The sequence below is a fragment of the Passer domesticus genome, chromosome 2 (assembly GCF_036417665.1).
Source record: "Passer domesticus isolate bPasDom1 chromosome 2, bPasDom1.hap1, whole genome shotgun sequence".
Lineage (NCBI taxonomy): Eukaryota > Metazoa > Chordata > Aves > Passeriformes > Passeridae > Passer > Passer domesticus.
Window position 1 is genome coordinate 101,560,281 of NC_087475.1, and position 13,733 is coordinate 101,574,013.

Below are 13,733 nucleotides of genomic sequence, written 5' to 3' on the forward strand. Positions count from 1 at the left end.
GCCATTTGATTTGTTTGGTTCTCTGAAGTGTATCTCCTCCTCTTCCTTCCTGTCTCAAACTGTCAGAAAGGATTTCCAAATTCAGTTCACCTCCTCCCCTTCCAAAATCTATTCAAATGTAAAATATATTTTCATACATCAAAAAAATAATGTCACTTTCCCAGTAGTCACTGAAATTCAGAATCACTCTAAGCTGGGAAACCAATACTAAGGTGCTAAAACTACAGGCAGAAATAAAGGAGAAACACTATGGGCTTGGTTTCAAAATTAAACATCCCAGGCAAGGAATATCCATCATTACAACTACAGCAAAGAATTAACAACACAGATGGAAGTGTATGGATGACAGATCTCATGAAAGCAAATTTTTTCTTATTCTAAAAAACGGTGATGAAGTGGCAAAGTAGGTTGTTTTCACTTTAACCACTTTTTTCTAGCTTCTCTAAAGAGAAAAAAACCCAACCAAACAACCAACCAAAAAAATCCCAGCACCACTAGACACCACCAAATGCTTCAACATCCTATATAGTATATATATTCAAGGAAAACACAAGAAACAAACTGCATTTCATTTGACATAAAATACCTCTCCTCCCTGGGGAAGTCTGTCTGCAAAAAAATGCCTGCAGCTGAAAGCAGTGTTTTGCTAGTTAGTAACACGACTGCAGCACTAAGATTGCCATATTGCATGTGGGAATACCCTGAGGTCACATCTCAAACCATCCACTTTAAAGTAGCTGCAAAGATTTGTGTTCATTCCACAATTTTTTTTTTCACTTCCAGATTCTATCTGCAAATAATTCCTTCCACACTTCAAATCGTTAAGTTCATCAAGGCTAGCACTGATGCCCCTTTGCACTCAATCTTGTAGACAAAATCCAAAGAAAGGTTCTGCCTACAATGGGTGAACTCCACAGCATCTGCACTTCACCTTTCTATTATCTGCACACTTATCACAGACAGAAGATGTACTTTCAGATAACTTATGAGAAAATTGGACTCCTCATTTTTTCTCAAGGCAGTTTTCTGAAAACCCCGTTCTAATTCTAGGTTTCCTGAAAATAAAAACACTTAATTATTCAAACTTATGTCTCAAAGGGGAAAAAAAATGATAACAGTTTCCAGAGTTTTTGTATCTAATGAATACAAATTGCCTTGAGAAAAAACTATAAAATAGGTAAGTCATGCTGAGAATGATAATATGTTTGTATCTCTACTATATCATCCTCTTTCTTTTCCAGCTTATTCAATTTCCTAACTACACACAATATAAGTAGCATTATATGGAGGTGAACTGGACATTTTCATAGTAATGCCTTCTCTCTTTCAAAGAGCAACAAGTGTATTGTGTGTCAGGACAGTTCTTCAGTTGTCTGCAGTCAGATAATCCACTACAATGCTGGATTCCCAGGCTCTACAGTCCTCTCCTCACTCTCTCCTGTACAGTAAATTTGCTTGAGATTCTACATAAGTAAACCTTGTTTCTGTACCTGCCTGAGTCTGAACTACCATCCTTGGTATTCTTTTCATCACATTTAGATTTGTCTTTGGAGCTACAAACTACTCTGTCAATTGGAATTTTTCTGCCTTTGAATAAAGAAGGAAGTAAGATTCTTACGATTTCCTGTCGTGCAACGTTTTGTTAATCAATGTAAAGTTATACAACTTTCTAAAGCTGTCTGCTAGCTACTAAGTTAATATAAAAGGTCTCTAAGTTTTATCATCCACTCAGAACAGGTCTAAAAACACATTTCCACACAGTATCTTTTCCATTTGGCAAGAAGATATTCCTGTTCCTTTTATTTTCTATGAGATTTGAATTGTCTTTAGTTGAAGAATACTGTGGAAGACAGCACTTTTTTTTTTTTAAATTAAGAGGAAAAATGAATTAACTTACCAGAAATGTTAGAAAAAAATCTCAAGCTTAACACATACAAGGAGAACAAACCTGTCTGGGTAGTCAGTCTCATGCCTAGGACCTCTCAAAACCATAGAGGCTTCCTTGCCTCTAGGCAGCCCTTTCAGTTTGCATATTACACACTTCTGACCTCAGCCTTTACAGCCTGATCATCTATATTTTAAAATTTTTCGCCTGCTAATTTTCCAAGGAAACATCAAAGAAACTTTAAACCCGTCACAAAAATACCAAAGTCTACTTCCTACAGCAAACATGACTAAACTGTTACACATAAAAATATTAAAAGTTAATCCCACTCGGGTGCTATTTCTGCTCACAAAACAGTCGAATCATAACTGTCCTAAGGGCATTAAACTGATGTTTATCCATTCAGGAGAATTTACATTTGGCTTCTGGGCACTAGTGCTAATACATCCAGATCTACTAACATGAGGGGAATTGCAAAAAGAGAATACTTAAGTGATTGCAACTATGATCATTTATCTCCAGAATCAGAACCCCATGAAGCAGGAGGATTACAGAACACAGACCCACACTAAAAATTTCAAATTATTAAACAAATTAACCATACAATCCTAGAGCTGTGCTCACTAGTTACCATCCTCCTTGACTGAAAACTGGTCTCAGAAGAGGAGGAAACTGAAAGACACCGAGAACTTAACAGATTCTAGAGGGGATAAACCACATCATGTCTCCCTGATGCAACCCTGGTCACAACAAATTTGCTTGGAGCAGCATCCGGTTGCTTTTGCATTCTTCTAGCTCTCAGTGAAGAGGAACTGGACTGCTCTTGCAAAGCCTCTTCAGAGTTCACCTCACTGCTGCCAGCCAGAGAAGGAAGGTCTCCATCTCCACTGGGAGCTGTCACCAGTGAGCTAAAGCTGTCTAGTCCAGAGCTCTGGGCTACACTGCCTTCCACGGCCTATCCATTTCTGATCCTCTCTCTACAGAAGATGTTATGCTAACACCAGACACAAAATAGCTATGGCCTGACTTCTTTAAGAGATGTGCATGGCACACATTCCTAGAGGGCCAGCGATGCCAGCATTACCAACACTCTTGACAGCTGAGCTTAAACTTCACCTTAGTCCCCCAAGACCCTTTATCAGGCCAGGGTTCCCCTACAGCCTGGCAGACATGCTGACAATCCTGCTTACAGGAATTCTCAGGTGCCTGGGCACTGCACCAGGTCCCACTGTGGTTGGCTGGGCTGTGCTGCTGTGGCTGCCTAGGACCTGACACTTCTGTACATCCATCAGAAGAGAGGCAGCAAGGCCAGAGATAAAACCAACACTGATTTTCCTCTACTATATCACTGGAAAGGCCAGCTGTGGCAATCAAAGTCATTTCCTGAGAGTACTGTGCCCAAGAATTAACTAGCATAAACTGGAGATTACATCCAGCATTTTGTCAGCAAGTTAAGCTCACTGAAAAGCACCCTAGTTTACAGCTGCCATTAAAGCAAATAATCTTCCAGCACAGAAAATCAGGAAGATTTTTCCTTCTAAGAATCAGTTATGCAACAACAGACTCTGGAGGAAAAATAAACACTGAGGAAAAGGGCCAAAAAGCAAAATTCAAATCATTAATTCAGCCAAATGTCTCTACAAAAATAAAAACTAAATCTCCGTATAAACTGAAGTACATAAGTGAAACTTCATGTAATTGTAAACATGTAATGAGTAGCTTATATTCATGGTAATTAGATAGCCAAGTTCAAAGCCTCAGCAATGCATAGGAAATTGCAAAAAGGTTTATTTTTAGATACTCAATACTGAAAATTTGTAGAGCACAAATCAAAATTCCAATGCAAAAGAGGCTCTGATGCTTTGACCCACATGATTTTCTCTCCATGCCTCTGGCTTTGACAAACCACCTTTTCCTACTGAAGGCCACACAGGTTCTCCTTTCCTCTCCAGCTGCTGTGTTTCCACTTACCTGACTGTGCATGCAGCTTTTGCTTTACCTACTAAACTGTTCTTATCTTAACCCATGAGTTTCATCACTTTTACTCCTCTGATTCTCTTCCCAGTCCCTGAGAAGCGAGTGAGTGGTTGTGTGGGGTTTGGTGGCCAGCTGCAGTTAAACCATAATAAAGTGACATAGAAAAGTCAGTTCTGATTTCTTTGTTTTTGAGGGTAGTAATCACAGCAGCTTGGAGGGCGAACACAAAGTGCACTTTTTGTCTTTCAAATTTTAGTTGTTTTTTGGCAGCTGTCCTCTGACTTTCCAGACCTCTGTGGTGTGACAAAAAGGACTATATAGGAAACATTAAGACCTGAGGCTCTGTAAGACCTAGACCAGCACTCACACTGCAAAGAGCTGGATGTGCACATACATTTTTTGTTTACCTACATCCACACCACCTCTTCCCCCTCCTCCTACCCTCATGACCACCCTCACCCTCCTACTCATACTCCCAGAGGGATGTGCAAAAAGGGTCACAATTTGTCTTCTGGCAACTCAGAAAAATTAAGAAAGTTCAAGAAAAAAAAAAGGAACAGACAGGACACTATGAAAACTACAGAGATGAGTAAGATTAAAAATAGGAAGAGAAAAGATGAGTCTGAACCTCTGTATGTAATAGAAATTTTATCTTAAGTCTAAAAAAAGCCAGTCCAAGCCATCTACTTCTCTATTTTTACACTCAAATGAAGGACCCTAACAATCCTGCCACAGAAAAGCTTGTCCTCTGCAAACACGTAGCTAGGTAAAATCACAGTCCCAGCTGCTCCCCATATTTCTGTAAAAGAAACATCACTGTGTCTTTGCTGCATGGCAAACTTATCAGCAGCAGATACCATGCAAGGTCTGGAAGAGATAACAAGTGCATTATCAGGAGCAACCACAAAACTCCTTCTTGTGAAAGCCTTTTTTTAAATTTCAGCAAGCTCTCCAGACATCCCACCTGAGGTGTGAAAGGCCTGGAAACTGCTCCAGCCACTTCTGCCGTTTCCATTTAAGCTATCTACAAAGAAGCGATTAGAATGTTGCAGTGTGCCCTGCATCTTACTAAGAAAAACATGACTAAACTGTTACTGCTGATATTTATTCTGCATTCAAAAATACTGTTTCAGTGCCTGTGTCAAAATATTTTACTTCACTCACTGCTCCTACACATGCTCCTGGATCTAAGTACAGGACACACAAGCGAGGTCATTTTTGCATGGTAACAGTAGAGCATTAAACATTTCCAATACTCAAACTCCCAGGGCACTCTCCAGTACAGAAAGCATCACAGAATCAACCAAATGCTTTAGGTCTTTGGCTCACTTTCATAAACAAGCCTTTCCTAATTTCTGTCCCCACTGCATTCAGAAGATTTGCAACAGCACAAATCTCCCTTTCTGAGTTATTTTAATCTGATGTGCTAGTGCCTGAGTGGAGGGCCCTGGATCATGGCTAGGTGCCCTGCTTTCACTCTCTTGGGAGGATGCTAACCTCCTGCAGGTGACTGTGCTGGGCAAACAGGAGCAAGGACATGGGAAGTGGTCTCAATAAGATATGCCAAACCTCACATAGGTTTTAATCCTTCTCTTTTTTGCCTCTCCCTTCTTATTCTGAAGTGAACAGATATCTGCATGGAAAGCAAATGACCCACTCACTCTTCATGGAAATGAACTGCAGAAATACTAAATGTGTATGAAAGACAATGTATCTGCAAGTGTTGCACATATTGTGAAATACACCCTGTGCTCATACAGTCTCATCCTCCCAAAAAGAGGGTACAGGAATGGTCATGGATACCATGGACACATACTGCTTTCTCCTCTGCTATCTGCATTGCTTACCTTCATTAACAGCATGAGGCTTAATAATGCAACAAGTACAGTTTGTGAATTTGGCACTGCTGACTGGTCCACGACCTCCACTGGAGGGAAAGAACAACTCCAGCTCCTGAAAACAAATGTAATTAAACACATTTTAATCTAGCTGCACATATCAGCTTTTATCATGAGTAACAAGATCTGAAGTATCCATAATCACAGAAGATTAACATTAGCACAGATTTTTTTTCTACAAATACTTCTTCCCTAAAATATTATCTCAAATGTATCTTCTCCTCTCTGGCACCATTGCTACAATCATAAAAACAGGACTGGACTATTTCTTGCAATGTCTTTCTTTTCAGTTCTACAGTGCAATCTGTTCACACTCAGAGCACTCAAAATGCTGATGCAGCAATAATTTGGTAGAGGTGTTCCCAGTTTTACCAATGCTCACTCTTTTTTCCTCGGTATCCTTCTAAATCCACTCCCCTATACACATTTTTTTTTTTTTTCAAATATTCTTTTCTCTACATGACCAAAAATACAACTACTATCCATTTCTCAGTATGTTTTCTTTCCATACACAAAATGTAAATTTGGACCTCCTTCCAAATTGTTTACATTTTCTTCCTTTCATCTTAAGCAATAAACTTGATCTAAAATTGTTGTGTCACTTCTTAAGCCTTATTAGCCCTATAATTTTTTTTTAAGTCCTAATGGATTGAAGCTGATGAACTCAATTGTTTCAATTTCTCAGATAAATCAAAGGAAACGTTTTGCCTTCAATCTCTTTCTTGCAACCACCACTATTTAGCCATCAGATACCTTGGGTCTTAGACCATACTGGAGTGAACTTAGCAGTCAGGTTTCTTTCCTTAGTGATATTTTTTCCACTGTTCACAGCTTCACACTTTTTCCATACCATTTATTCACATATGTTACACAATCTGCCAATCAACAAATGTGCAAAACACAGGTTCCGTTTTTGTACCTATCCATCAAATTCAGTAAGAGAAATGATACATCTCCATTTAAGAGGAAACATTTCTTCCAAAAAATACTAGTACCAAATGTATTTGACTTTTTCCTGTGTAACAGTAGCAATGCTAAAGGCCATTTCCTGCAATTGTCTCCCTTAATTTACTAGCTCAGCTTAAATGGAATAGACTTTCATTTAGCTCATGGCACTTCAACAATTTCTGTAATACCTTGTTGAAGAATTACACAATTCAAACTTGTCATGCTTTGAATCTTGGACACTGGATCCTGGACAATGGATCTTTCAAAAGAAGGAAAAAGCACTTTTGTTTTTCTGCTGGCAAATAATCCACATTTTAAGTGGGCATACCTGAGACAATAGGGTTCATTCCTTACATCCTTCTACTGAAAAAATTCTGCATGATTTAAGGGACTTGTCGCACTTTCTTAATTGCTATTTACTCTAAAAGAAGCAGCCAGAAAAAGGCAGTAAAATACGTGTAATAGTTAACACTTCGTTTTATCCATTAAAATTCATAAAAGGAAATTAACTCAATAATGCTGAAGGACTTGCATAATGAAAGGCCAGACTATAATCTTGTGGAGCCTTAAAAAAAAAACAAATAAAATTTCCTTACCCTTTATTCCTGATCTAAAGAAATTACAAAATTTGGCCTGCAGAGAGACAGCAGCTTACAGTGCATCAGAAACATACTTTCACTTGTTATTTAGCCATCAAAAGAACAATGCAGCTTTCCACTCTAACTGTTCATCTTACAGTACATTCATTAAATGTGGTTGAGACTTCAGTTTTCTGTCAAGATAGTTCATTTATGTCCCTTTATCTTGTAATTCCTTCTTTTCAGCAAACTTCTGCAGGCACAGCCAACTAGTTTCCATAGCAACTGCTATACAGCCATATAATACTAGGCCTACTAAATTAATAACGACACAGGGGCACTAAATTCACAATTTTGTTTGATTTATTAAAGATAGGTATCAATAACACCACAAAGATGCACACACCTACAGATGTTCAGCAAAATAATCCCAGTGTCATAAAAATGGTGCAATGAACAGGGCCTTCAGACAGCATTTCAAAAATAATGAAATGCAACAAGAACAAACTAAAACCTAAGCACATACTTATGCTTCTAACCAAGAATTTATGCTAATAGATACTCTTTCCTACACTCTCAGCTCAGAAGCTAGAACAGTTGTCATGGTAGTACACAGGAAAAAATAGAAACTTTCACCTGTATATTTAAGGACCTCTAACTATTTAACCAGAACTCCAAAGACTTTGCTGACTATAACTCTCCTTCACCAGAAAAGATCACTTATCCAAACTTTTTCTGAGTCTGCAGTACGTTCATCAAGTCAGCCAACAGAAAACGTTCTTCATGTCCACCATGTGATTTCTTGCCAAAACCTGAAGCACAGAGAGAGGATCCAGCAGCTCAGACACAGTGCAGAGCAGCAAGGTGAGTGCTTGGCCAGCAGAAAACTGCCCGTGCTTTGCAGTCAACCTCACAGCCTAACAGCACCAGAAGGGGAGGCTACCCAGCTCTGCCCTCAGCACCAGGGTATGATCTCTGGGCACATTTTCTAGCATATATTACTTGGCAGCTCATTAGGTATTCTGAGGCAGGTCTCTCTCCAGCTGTGCTACTGCAGCTGTTCCAATTTAAACAGAGGGAAGACTTGAATCAAGGAAGCAACAACTGGTATCTTCTCCTAGCTAAAGTGGTATGCAGCTGAGACACAACAGTGACACATCAATCAACCATGAGATAAATTTTATTCTTGCCATCATTTATTAGCATATCTATCCCACAACAATGCACACAAAAGTCACCTTAATTCTATAGAAATGATAGTATCTATTACCCAGTCCCGGGGCTTTTTCTTAGCACTGAGAAAGAAACATGGCAAACAAAGCAAAACAGAACCAAACTCCGCAAAGCCATGTCCAGTGTGTTACCTCTCAAAGCACAAAGCACGACAAAGTGGCCTGGTTTTTAATTTTTCATTCTGAACAATAATAGCAAAGTAGGCTACAAGCAGAGCACTAGTGAGAACTGTGAAGGAGAATAGATATGTGAAACACAAGAGGGCACAAAAGAATTTAATTGTTTAATCCCTTTCTTTTTATGACCAACATTGGTAGACTATAGGTAGATTACAGAGATTATGCAATCAACTCATGGTTTGTGATGTACAGGAGACATTAAAAATGACCAGGCATGCTCTCCTGATCAAAGCATCCAAGATTCACTTTTGTGATAAACAAGATTTCTGTTTTCAGTTTATTTTTCTATGCTAAAAAGGAGCACATGAAAAATATGTAAACTAGTTTTGGACTCCACTGTGGAAACAAAATGAGAAATTCCTAATCCCATTGTTAGCAGATGAAAGTAAAAATAAACCTCAGTCAAGAAAGAGTAAAAAACTTACTTTAGCAGCTGAAGCAACTGAATCTGGGCCATGAGCTGCATCTCTGAGGCCACAATGTCCAAAGCTTTCTGAGATGCTGTCCAGAGTATCACTCTCAGTCGTCACAGGGTTTGCTGGCCCCACTATTGCTCTCCACTTACTCACTGCATCATCTCCTAAGAGCTCCATAGCAAGGATGGGGCCACTCATTATTAACTGGAGAAGCTCACTGCAAAATGGAAACAGCACATGGTGATCCATGCTACAAATTAAAGCCAACAAAAATATGACCCAGTGGAGATGCTCAGAACTCAAACTGGCAAGACCTCGAGCAACCTGATCTAACTTTGAAGCTGACTCTGCTTTGAGGAAGAGGTCATGTGCAGACATTCCTTTATTACGGTTGTTGGAAAGAAACAACATGTAGATAACCCAAACTCACTCAAGCTACTCTGAAGAGTCTTAGATTTCAAAAGAATTTTTAAAGGATCCGCACTGGTGTCCTGGTAACAGTGAAAGAGAGACCCTGGTAACCACTTGTCTGACTGGAATGAGTCCTAAGCTTTCCTCTTCTGCACAGCAGCATTTCAAGACTCTTATACATGACCTGGATGTGTATCCCACTGACACAACACCAGCACTGCTTTCAAGCTGAATTTTCCACTGCCCCACAGATCTCTCCTATGGATTTTGCCCAGCTAAAGTTCGAAGTGGGAGACAAGGGAAGGAGTTGAAAAGTCTGCGTGGGATAAAGGATTTACTCACAAGGTGAGTTATTACATCTTGGCATCTTGAGATTTTAATGGGATGAATCCAAGTAAGGAGAAGAGGTTGTCAGGAGCAGCCTGCCTCCCATCCTGACCACCTCACAATAGAAAACAACCACTCAAAAGTGGTAACCCAAACATTCCATTTAAAAACCAAACAAAACACCAAAAACTATAATTCAGTATCCTCACAAAACATGCATACCAATAAGCCTGTCTTTTTCACTGTTTAATCTGGACAGAACAACCAAGGAAAACACTGACCCTGGTTTTTGTACTATTTTGTTTAAAAGAAGAGCTTTACACAATTATAACAGTGGATGCGCATGCTTCTCCAACTACCTTCTTCCTAATGATCACTGGTCAAGAAGAGAAGAGAAATCCTAGTAGTTTTTTGAAAAAGAAACAATGTCAAAACTATGAAAAGTTACACAAAGAACACAATAAAAAGCAATTGGATGTCAGGTTCTGTTGGTCAGAGTCTGCTTTTTTAGGACAGTTAAATAGTACACATACATACACCCAAGAAAAAAGCAATTTCTATAACACTATTTACCGTGCAGACTAATCCTTGAACATTATTTAAAAAAAAAATATTTAATATGAAAACCATTATTTTCCAAACAATAGAATTGTTATTTTTTCCTTACTATTCACTAGACTTACATTGACTAGTGAACTTGCAAACTAAATCTGAATTTAAAGACAAGATAGAACATCAAATATAAATGAGTTGTAGATTTCACACTTTACTGCCTTGAAATTTCTTGTTTCTACTTGATTTGGAATGCTCTAGAGAGCTATTTATTTCTAATTTAGAGAAAAATCCTATACAGAAGAGGTAGCCAATAGGACTGTAGGATGGGAAACACACACATCACAGTGGACAAAGGCTACAGCTCCTCAGACAATTACCATTAGTATATATAGACACCTGTGAAATAACACTTCAGGCAAAATTCTTATTATTTATCAATATAATCAAGCAGGCTTACTCAGCAAAGAAAAGGCAATTCCAAATCATGCATTCTGCATTCTCTGACCTCCAATGCGGTCAGACACAGCCTGGGGCCATGTCTCTCTGAAGGGCTTTGAGTTTAGACCCACAACAAATCAGCTGCTGTTGATGGAGAGCAGCTGGCAATGCTAATTCTCAAGCACTTTGTGACAGTACTAAAACCAGGTCTTTCAACCACATCAGTGCAAACCCACACACCAATATGGCTGAAAAACACAAGGCACTTCTCCCTAAAGAGGCAGAATGCACAATGGAGAGGGAGGAAAAGAAAGTTGCTGGCACTTTTAGGGAAAGTAGAAACAGCTCAGTCTATAGGTCATGAGCATCCATCTGGTCAGTTATGGAAAGACTAAGGCTTTCTCACATCAGGTGGAGCAGTCTAGCATCATGCAAGTTTGACAGTTGTCCAAGGGTAGCAGTACAGTAAAAACTACCCCATGAACTATCCTTTCAGTTACTTATGATTTGGGATACTTGTTACCAAATCAATTCTTACAACTAAGTGTTCACCCTAATTCTGCAAGCTCCACTCTGATCCTGAAGATACCCCTTCTCTTGGCTTTGAAGTTTTGTCCTGCTAGGAGCATTTTCACTCCTGAGAGACAAAAGACATTCCCCTGATACCACTGGGTTGTAAAAAGTGTGAGTTAAAATCCTGAATAGCTGAAATAAGGATCACTCCCTGGAGGAAGAAGAAAAAAAGATGCATGCTTTGCAAAGGGCTCCACTCAACTAAGACAAGCTCTGATTTTCAGATGGTCCTGTGGCATCAAATACGGTAAATTAATTTCATGCATTCAATAAATAAGCTTAATACACATCAAGCTGAAATTTATATACCTACTGATAAAAAGGTTTTGCTCGATAATCAGCATAGAAATCAGCTGCTTCTTTTCTGAAAAAGTAAAAAGACACAGATATAGTTACATATATATATACATAGATAGATACATACATACATACATACACACACACACACATAAAACCCCACCTGAAAACCATAATTATCATTCAATCAAATATCATTCATAAATATTTCTACAGGCAATGTCTCCCTAAGCTGGACAACTTGTTGGGGGCTCATGTCCCAAAACAGAAACTACATTTAAATTTCATATTTTGTGTGACTATCAGTACAGCTGACAACTCCTCGTTCTCCTGCTCTGAGAAGGATTTACTAAAGCCCATTTCAGGGTCATTGATGGTCCCTACATTCTCAGGCTGAGAAATAAATGCAGCAGAATCACCTTCTTGCTTATTTGCTGTTATGTTGGTTTTATCATTCATCAGTTTGAGTGGGAATACTGGTAAATGAACGGTTTTAAAGCATAAACAATTTATCTGCTCCACTGGAATACTTCTTTATCAAGGCTAGTGTAACAAAATATCACTCAGTGTCCTCAAATCTTACAAGTTGCATAGGCAGCACAATGCCCTCCATATTAAAACTGGATTTCTTCCACACTTTCACACTTCAAAACTCAATTTGGTCTTGCAGTCTCCTCAGGGAACACAGCAGTGACTACACAATGCTTTCCTCCAAAGCAATGGGGTTTCAGCAGTGAGGGGTCTCCTTACACTGCCAGACAAAGGCTACTAGGCATACCCTGTGTGTCTGTAGCACAGCTGTTACTCAGCCTTTCCTCAGGAGCTGGAAGCAAAAAGATGTCCTTTTCAGACAGGGTGGTGGCGCTTCCCAAACTCTGCATTGCTCCCACCAGCACTGGGCTCAGCTACCCAACTACACAGGTTTTGGGGACCACCACAGTGCAGAGCTACCATCCATCCACCAATGGACACACCATTTTGTGGCTTTTCACCCCACCAGCGAACCTATTCTCTTCCCTGTCTTCTTCCCCAACTGCTTCTCATATTTTACTATTGCTTACTGAACTGCTTTTTCTGCATAGTAACAGCTAGAAAAATCCACGGAGTTTTTCAGTTCTAAACCTGCTATTGTGCAGCTTCAGAATTCCTGTTGAGAACACAGGCTCAGTATTGGCTTTCTCCAAATCCTCATGTGTGTCACTTCTTGAAGCCAGAATTTGTAGAGAAGGACAAGCTCTTCAAGAGGATTGACAGGTGACAGAAAGCAATATTGCTGACCTCTACTCTGGGTACAGAGTTCATAATAAAGCAGGGCTGTAGGGTGAAATTCCAAATTGGAAAGTTGTTTCTACTTGCAGCACAGTCTTCTGATTTTTTCTGGTCTTCATAGTTTGCTTATTTTCAGCAGCTCTCTTTTACTGACAGAAATTTCCTACATATTTTTCAAATAACAGATTCCAAGTATGAACAAAGGCATAGTTCTGTTATCTGAAATGGAACTTTTGACACCTCTCTCCCATTTACAGTCCAGACTTAAACCAAATATTGCCACAGGAAAGAAATAACATCAAGAAGAACATAAGAAGAATTTAATTTTCTTAACATTTATCAATGTTTGAACAGTAACATTTTTCTCCAGCTTTTTTATCAAAACAACCTGAGTAATTCCTGGTTTGTTGCTTTTAGTTCAGTAAAAGTATGAACCATTCAAAATCCAAAATATTTTTATCAACCATACAGTAAATTTGCTTCCCTTCCATTTCAAATTAAGGCAGAAGCATGATGTAAAAATTATGTTAGACATAGGAACTCTTGCAATCTCATACTTCAAGCCCATACTCTGCAAAACGTTTGCCTACAATTCATTATTTCACCAGATAATGCTCTTCTGAAATTAATTCAGCAAAGAATTTTGGAAAGCAAATATGAAAAAGGTATGTGAAGAGATTAAGTATTACCATTTCTGATTGCAAAGAAGTTTTTGAGAGGTCTGTTTCTGAAACGAATTGAGCTCTATC

At 38.9% G+C, this 13,733-nt stretch overlaps 1 protein-coding gene across 3 annotated transcripts in view; it reads right to left on the reverse strand.

The window, feature by feature from the left end:
• NME7 (NME/NM23 family member 7) overlaps positions 1-13,733 on the reverse strand; it is an 89,171-nt gene that overhangs the window by 46,297 nt on the left and 29,141 nt on the right. For all 3 annotated transcript variants that reach the window (XM_064410092.1, XM_064410093.1, XM_064410091.1), the window contains 3 exons: positions 11,732-11,782; positions 9,124-9,331; positions 5,710-5,815 (listed from right to left, as the gene is read on the reverse strand). In XM_064410092.1, the coding sequence (XP_064266162.1) occupies positions 5,710-5,815; positions 9,124-9,331; positions 11,732-11,782 (365 nt within the window). The remainder of the gene's footprint in view (positions 1-5,709; positions 5,816-9,123; positions 9,332-11,731; positions 11,783-13,733) is intronic.